The sequence below is a fragment of the Eretmochelys imbricata genome, chromosome 6, assembly GCF_965152235.1.
Source record: "Eretmochelys imbricata isolate rEreImb1 chromosome 6, rEreImb1.hap1, whole genome shotgun sequence".
Classification (NCBI taxonomy): Eukaryota; Metazoa; Chordata; order Testudines; family Cheloniidae; genus Eretmochelys; species Eretmochelys imbricata.
The window spans coordinates 109,627,732-109,643,849 of NC_135577.1; the positions used below are offsets into that span (position 1 = coordinate 109,627,732).

At 44.2% G+C, this 16,118-nt stretch overlaps 1 protein-coding gene across 1 annotated transcript; it reads left to right on the forward strand.

The window, feature by feature from the left end:
* Nucleotides 1–5,614: 5,614 nt before the first annotated feature.
* Nucleotides 5,615–11,953, forward strand: SLC25A47 (solute carrier family 25 member 47). The gene is made up of 5 exons (XM_077820486.1): nt 5,615–5,652; nt 7,047–7,118; nt 7,542–7,724; nt 8,559–8,829; nt 11,317–11,953. The coding sequence occupies exons 3-5, from the start codon at nt 7,563–7,565 to the stop codon at nt 11,595–11,597; spliced, it is 714 nt and encodes a 237-aa protein (XP_077676612.1). The 5' UTR covers nt 5,615–5,652; nt 7,047–7,118; nt 7,542–7,562; the 3' UTR covers nt 11,598–11,953.
* Nucleotides 11,954–16,118: the final 4,165 nt, after the last annotated feature.

Sequence of the window (16,118 nt, forward strand, 5' to 3'; positions counted from 1 at the left end):
TGACTGGACACCTCCGATGTGTAAAAGCTTCATGCCTTAGGTGCATAATCCCTTCTCAGGAGAATAAAAAGCACACCTGGAATTTGGTAGACTTTGGGGCTTGTGGCCAGGGCAGCAGTCAGTCTGGCATTGAGGAAAAGCTCCCGGCCTTGCTCAGATTTCAACCCGGCCCAGGGATGTGGGCAGGTCCAGTGCAACCACTAGGCGAACTAGGCGGTCGCCTAGGGTGCCAAGTGGTTGGGGGTGCCGAAAAGCGGTGCCCTGGCTTGGCAGGGAGGAGCCGCCTTCTGGAGGCACGGGAGAGCCAAAGCGTGGGCTTGCGGGAGCGGTGAGCCCCAGCCATTGAGGAGGTGAGCTCCAGCCCAGGCTGCGGCCCGGGCCCCCCCCGCCCCCTGGGGGGTTCCTGCAGGCTGCAGCAGATGCATGCGGGCTGTGGCCCCCGTGCGCCCCCCGGCTGCCCCCTCGCCGCGCTTGGGCTCTGCGGCTTCCGGGCATGTGAGCCGGCGCTGCCGCTGGGGCGCGGGGCCCTGAGCCTGCTCCGGGAGGGGTGGCGGCGGCTCACGCTCCCGGGAGCCACAGAGCCCGAGCGTGGCGAGCGGGGAGCTGGGGGCCGCAGCCCGGGCAGGCCCGTCCCCCGGCTCCCTCCTCACCACACTCGGGTTCTGCGGCTCCCGGGCGTGTGAGCCACTGCTGCCGCTGCCCCTCCCGCTGCCTCAGCACCCTGCACGGGAGGGGCTGCGCGTGCGGCAGCCGGGCAGCGTGTTTTGCCTCCACGTGGAGCCAGCATCTGACCGGCATGGGCATGGTAAGGGGGGTCCCGGCCGGGGGGCAGTCAGGGAGCGGGGGGGGGCGTGAGATGGGTTGGGAGTTCTGGGGGTCCTGTCAGGTGGCGGGGAGTGGTTGGATGGGGCGTGGGAGTCCCGGGGGTCTGTCTGGGGGCGGGGGTGTGGATAAGGGTTGGGGCGGTCAGGGGACAGGTAGGGGGTAGGATCCTAGGGGGGAAGTTAGGGTGGGGGGGAGTCTCAGGAGGGGGCAGTCAGGGGACAAGGAACGGGGAGGCTTAGGTAGGAGGTGGCGTGCTGGGGGGCAGTTGGGGGCAGGGGTCCCAGGAGTGGGAAGTCAGGCGACAAGGAGCGGGGGGGGAAGTTGGGGGTTCTGGGAGAGGCAGTTAGGGGGTGGGAAGTGGGAGGGAGTGAATGGGGGCAGGTCTAGGGCGGGGCTCTCCCCCCCATCCTCTTTTTTTGATTGTTGAAATATGGTAACCCTAGGCGAGGGGGGAGCCTGGGGGCGCATCCGCTGCAGCCTGCAGGAGCCCCCGGGGGGTAGGAGCGGATGCCAGGCCGCAGCCTGGTCAGGAGGGGCGGCGCCTTTGCAGGGCTGCTGCCCCCTGCGCCGCGCTGGCTCCTCCATGGCTGGGGCTTGCCGCCGCCGCAAGCGGGAGACTCTGGCTCTCCGGTGCCTCCAGAAGACGGCTCCTCCCTGCCGAGCCGGAGCACCGCTTTTTGGCACCCCCAACCACTTGGTGCCCTAGGCAACCACCTAGTTTGCCTAGTGGTTGCACCGGCCCTGACTGCATTGGTTATATGTCAGGGAATATTTTCAAGCTTTTCTTACCAACCCTGACGGCTAGAAAATACTTTTTTTTAAAAACAAAAGCATAGATTATGTTGTAATTACAGAACGCCAAGAGCTCTCAGACTAATAGTGTCTATGTCTTATTCTAGCCCAGGGCAGAAGGAGTCAAGGACCAACACAATATGTACCTAAACTTCAGCTTAATTTACAATGTATTTGCCATTGCTGCTGTTACTCAGAGGAGCGAAACAGGAGAGAGTTTATGAATGTTCCATGGCCTTGGAACAGCATGAGGGACTGTTGGGGGGTGGAGGTGGTGTTATGCAGAGCTGTCTCTTGTATATCCCTAGCTCCCTAACATTTGTAGGCCACTTCCTCTGTCAGTCCCTCAAGCTGTTTTATCCAGAGGGACAGGTGATAGTAACAGCCCTGTAAGAGGGTCTATGTGTCTGTTTTTGCATTCTGCATATTTTTATGTGTGACAAGGCTGATTAATCCCTATCAAGATGCTACATATACTCAATATTAACCCAAATCCAAAAGGAAGGCAGGAATTCACTGGTCCCTGCCTGTGAGCCAAGAATGTATCACAAAGCAGCAGGGAGTTCTTCCTTCTTGAACGCAGTGGGGCAGCCAGAAGACTACGTTTTAGCTCTGCCACACACAAAGATCCCTTTCTTAAAAGGTCTTCCAGTAGCCACAAGTGCCACCTTAAACCACTGAGAAGCTTGCAACTCACATAAAGCCAAATCCTGCCCTTGATTGAGGACATGCTCCTGCATGGAGGGAACACTGGGTGTGAGTGAGGTCTGCACAGCAGAAGGGCACAGTAACATACTCACTGCCATGCCCTTGCTTTCCAGGAAACCCTTCTCCCCAGTTTAGTGATCTGCCATGGATACATTTGCAAGAGGCCAAGGCTGGAGGCTCTGTCAGTAAGCAGGAAAGCCAGGCTGGCTGGGGCATGTTTTCATTCTCTGCACACTCTGCTACCTAGACTGAATAAGCTCCTTTTTCCCCCCTAAAGTCCATCTTTTGCCTGTGTATTTTTCTTTACTGCTCTAGATATTCCTTCCCCTTCCCACAATGTACTTTACTGTAGCTTTTACATACAAAAAGGTGTTTTCTGACCTATTTGTTACCGCCTATTGAGCTTTCCCACTGCACAGATTTGATGGAGAGTGTGGATGGACCGTGCATAGCAATTAAAATAAAAGTTTTTTTTTGTTTTTTTGGTAAGTGAGCAAGGATCATGTAAATCTTGTCCAGTATTGTCTACAATGCACTACAGGATTCGCTGCACTACAGGATTCGCTGTTGGGAACCTTTGTGACTCAGTCAAACAGACGCTGTTTACTTCACCATGTAGTAGGGCTAGTCAGTTACCAAGACGACCTTGTTATTTCAGGTGGAATGTGTCTTGTGCAAAGACTACAGCACCCAACACTAACTTTGTGAAAGAGCTAAATTACAAACGCCTTTTAATTGGTGAACCTCCAGGAAACAGATCTGTGTAATTTCCCTGCTCGCTGAAAGGGCTTATACAATACATTAAGACAACTAAATCTGCTTTCAAAACAACAGGACTGGCCACTATAAATGTCCCCTTGTTACGGCTTGTCATAAATATAAAGGGAAGGGTAAACCCCTTTGAAATCCCTCCTGGCCAGGGGAAAGCTCCTCTCACCTGTAAAGGGTTAAGAAGCTAAAGGTAACCTCGCTGGCACCTGACCAAAATGACCAATGAGGAGACAAGATACTTTCAAAAGCTGGGAGGAGGGAGAGAAATAAAGGGTCTGTCTACATTCTGTCTTTGCTGGGGATAGACCAGGAATGGAGTCTTAGAACTTTTAGTAAGTAATCTAGCTAGGTACGTGTTAGATTATGATTTCTTTAAATGGCTGAGAAAAGAACTCTGCTGAATAGAATAACTATTTCTGTCTGTGTATCTTTTTTGTAACTTAAGGTTTTGCCTAGAGGGGTTCTCTATGTTTTGAATCTAATTACCCTGTAAGGTATCTACCATCCTGATTTTACAGGGGGGATTTCTTTATTTCTATTTACTTCTATTTTTATTAAAAGTCTTCTTGTAAGAAAACTGAATGCTTTTTCATTGTTCTCAGATCCAAGGGTTTGGGTCTGTGGTCACCTATGCAAATTGGTGAGGCTTTTTACCAAACCTTGTCCAGGAAGTGGGGTGCAAGGTTTTGGGAAGTATTTTGGGGGGAAAGATGTGTCCAAACAGCTCTTCCCCAGTAACCAGTATTAGTTTGGTGGTGGTAGTGGCCAATCCAAGGACAAAGGGTGGAATATTTTGTACCTTGGGGAAGTTTTGACCTAAGCTGGTAAAGATAAGCTTAGGAGGTTTTTTCATGCAGGTCACCACATCTGTACCCTAGAGTTCAGAGTGGGGGAGGAACCTTGACATGGCTCCATTGTTACTGAGCCAGATTTCCTTTGAGGTCATTTGCAGTTCATGTATTAACCAGAAGTTAGCCATTAGGTCAGCTGTAATATCAAAAAATACTTTGCATTAATGTAGTGTCATTTAACAGAGGAGTGAGACATTTAGAACCATTGGCTGAGAAATATGGTGGCCATAATGGCAGTAATGAAAATCTATATGTTTTTGTTAAGTAAAGAAACCTACATGAAAATGGTGTGTCTTGTCACTGCCCACCCTCCCAAATTGTGACAACAACTTTGCCTCCTAGAATGATGGAGCTTCCATCTCTAGTGACTATTTTAAGATCTAGAAATGTTCCCGTGTATCTATATTTGGGGCAGATAAATCTCTGTTGAATGTTAAAAGCAGTCTTTGCTGTCACACCATGGTAATAAAGGTCAGCTTGTGTCCAGACGAGCTTTGTTGACCAGCCTGACTTTGGGCATACCCCGTCATTCGTCCTTCTCAGTACTGTCACAGTGGGGTGACACTTTAAGCTTGCCAAAGGTGAAACAACAAGGGCAGTTTAGCCTAAGGTCAGCTCTGCCATGCTGATTTGCAAAGCAGCCATTTGGCTTGTGCTCTATGTTGTACACAGCATTATTGCCCTGACATTGCATCACATCACAGTGCAGGGATTCTAAAATCAGCTTGGCTCCTTTTCAAGGGGTGTTTCCTGGTTAAGCATTAATCCTTTGTTTTTGTTCACCTTTCTTTGCAGTGTAGTGTATTTGTTCACTGCACATGTGAAACACACAAATGTGACTGTTGCTTTATGGGCTCAATCCTGGAAGGTGTTGGGTGCCCTTAACTCCCATTGAGTAGTCTAGTCTGGGGCTTCATATGTAGCTCTTGAAGAGTGCCCAAAATGTGCTCCAACATTGCCCTATGAAGTTATAGAATGAAATCACTGGCTACCTCTGCTTAAATCAAGATGGCGTATTGCTGGCTGGAACCTGTAGCCTGCAAACCTCGGTTAATATCTGAATGGCTTCATTCGTTATTACTTCTGCTACAGTAGAATCTAGAGGCTCCAGTAGGGGTTATTCAGTAACATCTAGAGGCCTAGATGTTGCCAATGAAGTGGGAGCCACAGTGTGCTATGTATGAAGGCTTGATCCTTGCCCCAGAAAGCTTACAGTCTAAGATGAGAAAGGACATGCAAAAAGCAGGGGAGTAGGAAACAATCAGCTATTTTCTTGACATCTCCTGTTAAAACTCCAGACACAACTAAAGTCCAATGTCAACAGGACAGCCCACAACCCATGACATTAGCACTGTGCATGGCAACACTTGTTACTTTTTCATTTATAAACCTGGCTTGCATTATGCTTCTGTTACCTCTGGGATGTTTCCTTTGCCACTCCAAAGTTTTTCTTTTAATTTGTCTCAGCCTCTCTTTTTTGCAACTTGATCTTTGGCTTAGACTTTCTGGTTACCTACAAATTAGAGATATGGTATCAAAAACAACTTGACTTTCTGCAATTGAATTTCACTGAAATTCATTTAATGACTTCCTTTGCATAAGGAAATTGGTCCTGTAATTATGTACATTCTTAACCTTGTTTAATAAAATGTCTGTTTCAGGTGGCTTAAGTGCTGTTGTGGGTTACCCACTGGATACAGTAAAGGTATTTGTTTTAACTTTACTTCTAAAACTTAACTTTTTGCTCTTGCCTGTTCCTCTACATTTCTCCCCACTTGCTAAATCAGTGATATAACTGGTTTCAGAGTAACAGCTGTGTTAGTCTGTATTCGCAAAAAGAAAAGGAGTACTTGTGGCACCTTAGAGACTAACCAATTTATTTGAGCATAAGCTTTCGTGAGCTACAGCTCACTTCATCGGATGCATACTGTGGAAACTGCAGAAGATATTATATACACAGAGACCGTGAAACAATACCTCCTCCCACCCCACTCTCCTGCTGGTAATAGCTTATCTAAAGTGATCACTCTCCTTACAATGTGCATGATAATCAAGGTGGGCCATTTCCAGCATAAATCCAAGTTTAACCAGAACGTCTGGGGGGAGGAGGGGTAGGAAAAAACAAGGGGAAATAGGCTACCTTGCATAATGACTTAGCCACTCCCAGTCTCTATTTAAGCCTAAATTAATAGTATCCAATTTGCAAATGAATTCCAATTCAGCAGTTTCTCGCTGGAGTCTGGATTTGAAGTTTTTTTTTGTTTTAAGATAATGACCTTCATGTCTGTAATTGCGTGACCAGAGAGATTGAAGTGTTCTCCGACTGGTTTATGAATGTTATAATTCTTGACATCTGATTTGTGTCCATTTATTCTTTTATGTAGAGACTGTACAGTTTGACCAATGTACATGGCAGAGGGGCATTGCTGGCACATGATGGCATATATCACATTGGTGGATGTGCAGGTGAACGAGCCTCTGATAGTGTGGCTGATGTTATTAGGTCCTGTGATGGTGTCCCCTGAATAGATATGTGGGCACAGTTGACAACGGGCTTTGTTGCAAGGATAGGTTCCTGGGTTAGTGGTTCTGTTGTGTGGTATGTGGTTGTTGGTGAGTATTTGCTTCAGGTTGGGGGAGAGTGAGTTTGTGTGTGTATGGGGGTGGGGGGTGAGAGAACCTGGATTTGTGCTGAAAATGGCCCAACTTGATTATCATACACATTGTAAGGAGAGTGATCACTTTGATAAACTATTACCAGCAGGAGAGTGGGGTGGGAGGAGGTATTGTTTCATGGTCTCTGTGTATATAATGTCTTCTGCAGTTTCCACAGTATGCATCCGATGAAGTGAGCTGTAGATCACGAAAGCTTATGCTCAAATAAATTGGTTAGTCTCTAAGGTGCCACAAGTACTCCTTTTCTTTTAGTGATATAACTGAATGCTTTAAATTTTTCTTTCACATTCTTTATGCAAATATACTCTATAATATCTGATAGTATCTGCTGTCTGCTTGAGAACAAGATTCTACTGCAAATAAAATGGTATGGTATTAATGTATTCATTAATATTTTCTGAATATGATGTCCTTTGTTGAAAGGTGAGAATTCAGACGGAGAGGAGCTATAATGGAATTTGGCACTGCATTCGAGAAACATACAAAGCAGAGAAAGTAAGCACATCTAGTTTAATACATTACATGTATCATAAAAGCGAGTGTAACAACCGGAACAATGATCCTGTGAACCCACTTGTTAGCAGGTGATGAACTGCTAAGTGTGTCTTGCTGATTCATATTGCAAGCAGCCCATCAATTCCACTCTAGGTAGAAGGGAGGAGAGATCTCAGAAGTGACCAAAGAAAACCGAGGGTCTGGACTGGCCAACCCTGAATGGGGACTGTACAAACAGCCAGCCCTGGGGAGAAGACTTAGGTTGAACTTTATTTTATTGTTAAATTGTTAAGAAAGCTAACTGCAGGCTGAGGGTGACTCTACAGTGAATGGATTGCATTTCAGAGCAGACTGGATAGGGCACTTGCATAAGTACAGGCTATTTCCTTTCTAATCCCATTCTTTCTCTCTCTTTCAAACTAGGCATGGGGATTTTACAAAGGCATGTCACTGTCAGTCTCCACAGTGTCGCTTGTTTCTTCTTTTTCATTTGGAGCATACAGAAACTTCCTTTATAACATCTGCAGATTAAGATATGGCACTTCAGATGTGAAGCCATCAAAGGTGGATATTTCTCTTGCTGGATGTGCTACTGGTGCTGTTCGGGTAGGTAAATCACAAAAAAGACCACAAAGAAAGGTCCCAGTTCCATATATGTGAGGCTGGAAAGAGAGTGAATAGCTTTTGTTCAGTCCTTATAGGAAGGTCATTGGAACCCACTGTTTATAATAACCCTTTGGAATCTTGCAACAGAATTATAAAAAAAAAAAAAAAGTAGTTCTACTCTTCCTCTGTTGTGCCCACATGCTGGTTTGGTTTGGCTCAGTATCGCTGGGCACCTGACATTGTTTTTATTTTAGAGAAGAAGATTAAAGTATTCAAAAAACACTTATCACATGTATATGTTTCCTTGCCCCATCTGGTGGACCATTCAGTAGATAATTTTTCATAGCAGATCACATTGTATAGAGCAATTTAATGCCCAGATTAATTCAGGCAAATCAAATAGCAAAGATTTCTCATCTCAGTTTAAGTTCTAGTATTGTTTATGACAGTGGTTCCAGCCCACTGACACCATGTACTAGGACTGGTATAATGTACTGTTAGCTTAGGATTCCCTCCTTTCTTCCCTAATGGCCTGACTGCTTGTTCCTATTCTCCTATGCCCCAGTGCACCGCTTTTGCCTGCCTCTCATTCCACTGTGTGCTCCTAACTCACGATTAGGCAGCTCCAAACTTTAGTCTTGCAATTGCTCTGTGATGATTTAGAGCGTGCTCAGTTGAATTGGAGGCGGCTGGGACTGGCTAGCCTTAGGCTGTAAAACTGCTACTGTTGCCTGGAAAAGTCAAGTGTGAGTGATTCATTGGCTCAGGAAGGATAATGATGTTAATCCAAACACTGTGAAAGTTTAAAAGTTATATTTTCTTTTAATTTCCCAGGTGGTGCTAATATCACCTACCGAAACAGCTAAAGTTCGAATGCAAACTCAGAAGCAATCACATTACTCAGTTACAGCTTCTCATCTCCCCAAGCCGAAGTATCAAGGACCTGTGCATTGTCTGAGGATGATAGCAAAAGAGGAAGGTTTTGGGGGTCTGTACAAAGGTTGTTCTGCATTACTGTGCAGGGACTGCCACTCATTTGCAACGTATTTCCTAACCTATAATATCCTGTGTGATTGGTTTACTCCAGCTGGAAAAAATAAACCAGGTATGTGGAGAAAACAGTTCAGGATTGCCTACAAAAATAGCTTCATTTATATTGCATTAACAGGGAAGGTATATTTTGAGTATACATTCCTTTTATCTATCTCCTTGGAAATTTGACTCATAAAAGGTCCTTATTATAGGCTGTTGTGCATTGGTTTTCAACCACAAAGCTTACAATTATTGCATTTACATAGTACCATTCATCCAAGTGGCTCCCAAAATGATTTACTTACTGAATGCACAAACTATATATAGTGAAATCTGTACGAGGTGACTATTTTAAAGTATCAACAAGTCTTTCAGTATAGTTTTGATCACCCTTTAATTAGACCCTGCAAGCTAAGCAAAGTAGGGTGGGATTCCTTGAATAAGTGACATGTAGTGGTTACCCAAAACAGGTTTCCCAGTCAATAGGAATCACATTGCTTAAGAATAAATTGCTTCAAGTTGCAGTGGGGGAGGTCTAGGTTGGATATTAGGAAAAACTTTTTCACTAGGAGGGTGGTGAAGCACTGGAATGGGTTACCTAGGGAGGTGGTGGAATCTCCTTCCTTAGAAGTTTTTAAGGTCAGGCTTGACAAAGCCCTGGCTGGGATGATTTAGTTGGGGATTGGTTCTGCTTTGAGCAGGGGGTTGGACTAGATGACCTCCTGAGGTCCCTTCCAACCCTGATATTCTATGATTCTATGAAATGCAGCTACCTCTGGGATGAAACAGGACACAGTTTTAAAAATGCAAAACAATCTGACTAAAGTAGTTTAGGATAAGAAGCAAAGATTGTCATATTTATTTGAAGATGCAGAGGCTACTTACTATAAAAAGAATGGAACTGAAATTTGACTAAACATGTTGGGGTTGACACCGCTACTCTTAGATAATATGCCGTGCAGTTTTTAATGACTGCCAGGGGTTCGAACCATCCAATTTTTGGTAGCACAGTGTCCTGCAGTAATACATGGGGAACTGGTTCTGTACTAAGGGGTTAATCGTATGAGGTGCCGAGTGGCCTCAACTCTCATTTGAATAAACCCTTTAACAAAGGATTTAATTCAATCAGAGAGAGTGGCAGGCCCTCAGTCCCTTGAAAAATTGAGGTTTTAGAGAGAGGAGGGCCAGCTAGTATATCATATCCACCACTTCTTGCAGGATATGAGTCTTCCTTAAGCAATTTCCCATCTGAGTGGTGTTGCCCTCAACACTGCTTGGATTGTGAAATCAGACCAACTTCATTAGGTGGTAATTACTCCATGCGTAGCAATCTCTTCTGTACACTTGGAATGCTTCGTTCTCAAGCCAGGCACCTCCTCTTCAGATAGCGATGGGGAAGAATTTCAGCAAGTGAGACAGACCAAGCATTCTACAGCCCGCAGCACTGCAAGTGCGATGTGCCCAGGCTGCAGTTTGAAAACAAAGGCCTTTGAACTATCCCAGACACAGAAACAAAAAAAGTCTTAAGTTTCCTAATAGGCCAGTAACCCCAAGATGGCTACAAAATGCCTCCCACTTGGGCTAAGCCCTTCTGTGAGCAGTTTCAGCAAAGATTTTTCTTGGTGAGACAGTTATATAAGCAATTGGAAACAGGTGGTGGGCTCCAGCTGCAGAGGAGCTGAACACCTTGCGCTGGGGACATTCATCACCCTATAGTGGCAGGCTCCAGCTCAGCCTTAACTATAGTGTCTCAAAAACAAACGCTACATGAAAATAGGTAAGGTGGCCCGAGCCACCTGTCTTGTTGCTATATGAAAAAATGAATATGCTGTGAAATCAAAAGGTAGCACATTTGAAACATTGGAACTATATAGAATATACACGTGCTAGATATCCTGCAGAATTTACTGCTACAGGCAATACAGGGTAGCAGGATTGCGATCTAGAGAAAGACGTTACAAGGCACAGTTTTGTTAAGAACACAACTTTGTCTTTGGGCAGAAAGGAATTCCTTCTTCCCCTTCCTGAATTGCATAAATGGTCAGGTTCATTGTAGATTTGTTTCACTTTATTTCAGCATCAGGTCAAGCACTGGTCACACCTGGAGGCAGCATCTGAAACTTGATGGTGTGTCAAGAGTGCTGTTTGATTGGTTATACAGTGTAAATGGACTTGCATACTGTAGTGATGGGAACAATACAACCCCCTAGAATGGTCTGATATGGCATGACAAATCCAGTAGACTGGCTGAGGTTGCTAGAACTCTAGTTGAAGTCAATGGAAAGTCCGCATGAAGAGACTTTGAGCTCACTTATACGGTTGTAATGCTACTGACATCAGTGGCGTTACTTCTGATTTGGACTGTTGTGAGGTCAGTCACGCTGTACAAAACTAATTTTTAGTAAAACAGTCTCTTTCTGCAGTTTTTCCTCTTCTCCTAAAACTGTTCACAGTGTTAGATTTGAACGAGTAGCTGGAAAAAGTCTCTCTGGAAATGCTTACCACTATATCATTACCATGCTCTGGTTAATTACTCCTACTATTGGTTCTCTTTTTGCAGACATATTGACTGTGCTTATTTCTGGTGGCTCTGCTGGAGTGTTTGGGTGGGCCGTAGCTACTCCTATGGATGTAATTAAATCACGGCTGCAAGTAGATAACTTGGGACAATGCAAGTACAGAGGACTCATACACTGCATCCGAGTAAGTGTGAAAGAAGAAGGAATAAGAGTTCTTTTCAAAGGACTTGGATTAAACTGCATTCGTGCTTTTCCAGTGAACATGGTGGTGTTCGTAACATATGAAGGTGTAATGAGACTTGCAGACCATCTTATGAAGTAAAAGCATATTACATCACTCGGTTCTAAGGTGGCTGCTTCCTTTGAGAAGACTTTTCGTATAACAGAACACTCAAACAGTCCACCAATGGAGGTCTTGGGTGAAATCAGTAGACTTATGGGGGCGTGATATACAGAATTGGAGAGAAGTGGCTGATTACTAATACATTTCGTCCATTTAGTTGTCTTGTCAAGTTGTCTCCTACTTTTGTACAAACTTGATCTAACTTGTGTAGCACCTCTCTTCACCTGGTTACCTGTTTTAGTGGAAATACCCTTATGGGTTTTGATGGACAGGCCTGTGTTTTTCTGGATCCTGCCTCAGCTCAGTAGGATGTAACTTCTGTATTCCCATATGAATTTATTCGGCGGTGCCTCCACCCCGCTTGCTTCTTCCTGACAGGGCAGGGTCACCAGGGCAGCTTGGAAGTAAAATTCTAACCATGGGTAACCCCCACTTACTTGCCAACTCCCAAGAAATAACACAAACACACACAATATATTCAACACAGTAATTAGATTAAACAGGAAGTAAATATAACAGGGTAAAACACTACTCTCAGGGTCACCGGTGCCCACACTAATAATATCTGTCAATGTCCCCAGTCATGTGACCTGATACAGCAAATGTAAAATTAGCGGCCGGTTGGTATGCGCACTTTATAGGGGTCCTTGACCACGATATTGTCTGTAGCAGCAATTAGCAACTTGGCTTAGTGCAGCCCAACAGACTCACACTTGGGATAAGGCGGTAAGCTCCTCCACAGGTTAATAGGCAGAATTTTTCCCAACAAAGCCCTCTAAACTGGGAGTTGCCTCGAAGAAGGGGCTAAACTGAGGGATTTTGCATCCAGGTCCTTAGAGACTGGATTCACCAGCTCCTCACACTGCGAGTTCTGGCCTTTTTGTGGCTGGCTCCAGACTGCTCTGACATAGCTCCTCCCTCCCCTTTCAGGGCTCCCAGGGGCAGGCATCTCCCTTCCTATTGGTGCAGCTAGTTATTCTTCCTGGGCTTGCACTTACCAGTCATTTGACTCTGCTGCCCTCCTTGCTCTCTGACACTGCCCCTCCTTGACAACAGGGGCCCTGGACACTCAGTGTCTCTCCTCTCTGTTGCCTAGCAAAATAAAAACTGGTCTTCACTTCACATGCGTGATTAATAAAAAACACAAACAAACAAGCCCACTTTTGCTGTAAGTCTAACACTGTACACTATGTATGTACCACAGACACAGGTAAAATGCAAATACACCAAGCAAAGTGTTTTTGATGTGTGAATGCTGGGATCCAGGAATTGACTGTTCTGTTTTGCTTAATGTTGCCTTGACCATGAGCTATTAATTGCAATTTTAATTATCAGAGAACTATTTCTTCTGATAAATTATCCAGGCTGAAGGCCAGTCAGCACAAGGAAGACAACACATTTGCCATGCTGATTACCAAATACTTTTTGCCAGAAACTGTAGCTTTCTGTGTAAGCAAGTCTCTTTTGTACCATGAAGTGAATGGCCTTACACTTAAAGCAGTGTTGTGATAGAGGGGCCAGTCTGCAGCATATATTTTTTGTCTTGCCTTTTACTTCCTGTTTCTGAGGCAATGTTCTCAGCTATTGCTATGTGGTTTCCAGAGTGCATCACACTAAGAAGTGAGGCAATTTAGCAAGGCTAGTCACAAGGAGTATTTATCATTCTGAACCACCCTTCGTTGCTGGAGAGCCATAGTTCCATTTTTGAGTTCCTCTTGTTACGCCAAACCTACTGAGACACTGTGGCAATAGCTTTGATAGCTTTCATACCTTTAACTGCCCCCACATAGTTCATCTGTAGATAGCACTCCAGCTTTACTGCCCTGTTATGGGGTGCTGGAGACTAACTCTGAGCTCAGGTCCACCTGGCAGTATGCAGTGAGCAGAATCTCTTGGAGGAATCCTTAATTCACAGGAACTATAGAGGATCCAAACTTTTGGGGGCAACTTCAGGCCTTGGAGAGTTTGGACAAGCAGTATCTGTGAGTGACTGATCCAGTCTTTGCAAGAACAGGGACAGGGGCTAAAAGAAGTGTGACATGAAAGTAGATGCCCTTGTTAAGTACCGGTAGCTGAAAGAAGGAATTAAACACAGACTTATGTCAACTTGATCCATATTTTTATTATACTGAGACGAACAAACTACCAGCAAGTCAATGTAAAGTTTGTCAGTTGATCATTATCTGACAAAAGCTCTCAAGGATTTCACTGAAACTTTTGAAAATTCTGTTCTCCCCGGACCTCTGGGATTTGTTGAGTGACATTTTCCAGTGGAAATTTGAGTTTGTCAGTCTTGTTTGGGAAATATTAATCTTGCTGTTGTTATATGTAAACTTCAGTTTTCAGAAACATATTTTTTGTAAGAAATCACTGCAGTACTTTATTAAAGCATTATATCAGCAAACATGTTTAATTCATTCTGTTTTCACATTCCTTTCTAGTAATCTCCAGCTGGATTTTAGATACTTAAATACAAAATAATTCTGTGCATCTGAGTTAAAAGTTACAGAATTGCACACACTGTTCCTGTTCCTCCTACAGTAATGTAAATTTGTTGAAACAAATTAGGACATATTGCTGCACTGCCTGGGAAATCTGCACAAACAGAAGAAATTTGCATTGGAAGTTCTTTAAAGAAATTAGAAAAATATCCATAAACCCATAATACCCTGCACTATTGAGAGTGTGGATCAAACATGGTTAAAGTTGGATTGTGGGAAGCTAGAAAGGTCACCATTAAAAAGTCCACATTAATCAAACAGTTAACTTCTCACGTACAGAGGCACAGTATTTCACCTTTCTCGTACAGGGAAATACTTTAACGTCTTTAAATATGAGAGGATGGAAGTCAAGTTAGTTTGCCTGCAGGCTGGGAAGGAAGATAGATGGAGATTATTTAATTTTTAAATACTTGGTGGTGCTCGGATACTATAGTGATGTGATGGACTATATAAATGGGTAGCTGTTGGTAAAGTTGACTTCAGTGTACTAAACCCAGTGAGATTTTATCTGTGACATCAGGCCACCATATTTTAGGAGAAAAAACTAAGCACTTTATTTTGTAGCCTGTTTTGCTAACTCTTATACCCATAGGTCAAAAGCACTTAGGTTAACTATTTAGGCTTGATGCTAACGGTTACACCTCATACTTTTACAAATACTTATACACTTTATTTCCTCTACTTGCATTACAGCTTTATTTATTTTTATTATCAACATTTTTAAGCTTCTTAGTTTGATTTTAGGCATAAACCTCCCAAAATCAGGTCAGGGGTGAGAGGTCAATAGTTTTCAGCACATAAATAATGAAGTTTAAACAAGTGGTAGCAAGATCCCAACTTTAACAAGTTTCATAATTACTCCCTGGTCCCACGTGGACATGTCCATGTCATACTAAAAAACCACTCAACATACTCCTCAGCAGCAGCTGCCGCCAGTTGTGTCAAATTGTGAGACTGCAGGACCCGAGTGCATTGGCAGAATTCGGAGGATGGGAAGGGAGAAATTGTGCAGTGTCTGCTAGCTCTAAGCAGGATTATTGAATTAGTCCTTCATGTTCTTATGCATTAAGGGCCTGATTCAAGACCTATTTAAAGTTAATGGAAAAGCTCTCTTTGACTGCAATGGGGTTTGGATCAGATATTAAGTTCAGCCATTAAACATCTCCCTCCCTTCCCACAATAACCCACTGTGACAGGATCCACGGGGTGCAGTCTGAGGCTGTGGGACTGCTGTGCTCCCTGAACTCTCTCCAGCCTGGGCTGTCTCTCACAATGCTTGGCTAGTGACCAACAGCAAACCCCTCCAGGTGCTGTTTTCACTCAGCACAACCGCATGTGGCAACCCCACAGCCAGCTAGATTGCACGAATGCTCCCAGAGTCACTCATGAATCACACAGAGAAAGGCACCAGAGCTGAATCCCCCCCAGCTCCCAGTACTATATCTCAGGAAAATAGCGTCTTGCACTGCTCAAGACTAGCAGTGCAAATTTATTAATTGGTTCACCACTTCATCAATGGAAAGTGGATATACACCAGCCTTTGCAAACCTGAGCAGATTCACCAGACACTTCATACAAACTCACTGGTAAAGATAAACAGTAAAAGAAATGTATTGACTACAAAAGATAGATTTTGTACTCCTCTATCTAGTAAGGTATGAAAAAGGTTGGGAGTGTACCTTTACATAGGGAAAGGACTACTAGGGCACTGTTCACTGTACAAACACCACAGACTTTGGTTTGCATGTACCCTGGTTCTATCGTATAGAAGGCCTGGCAAATTGATTTTTCAGGGGTTCAAACTGCCTATCACCTTTCTTACCACATACACAGTTTATTGAATCAACCTCTAATGGATGGAATCTTACAAACAGTCCTAGCTACTTTCATTTCACTTTAAATGAATGTCAAATATTACAACATAACACTATTTTCTATCAAGTATCAGAGGGGTAGCCATGATAGTCTGTATCCACAAAAACAACAGGGAGTCTAGTGG

Excerpts from the sequence above, each read along its gene's own strand:
- SLC25A47 (XM_077820486.1), top strand. The coding sequence starts at position 7,563 with ATGTCACTGTCAGTCTCCACAGTGTCGCTTGTTTCTTCTTTTTCATTT. Across the intron at positions 7,725-8,558 it reads GTGCTACTGGTGCTGTTCGG|GTGGTGCTAATATCACCTAC; the intron begins GTAGGTAAATCA and ends TTAATTTCCCAG. Across the intron at positions 8,830-11,316 it reads AGCTGGAAAAAATAAACCAG|ACATATTGACTGTGCTTATT; the intron begins GTATGTGGAGAA and ends CTCTTTTTGCAG.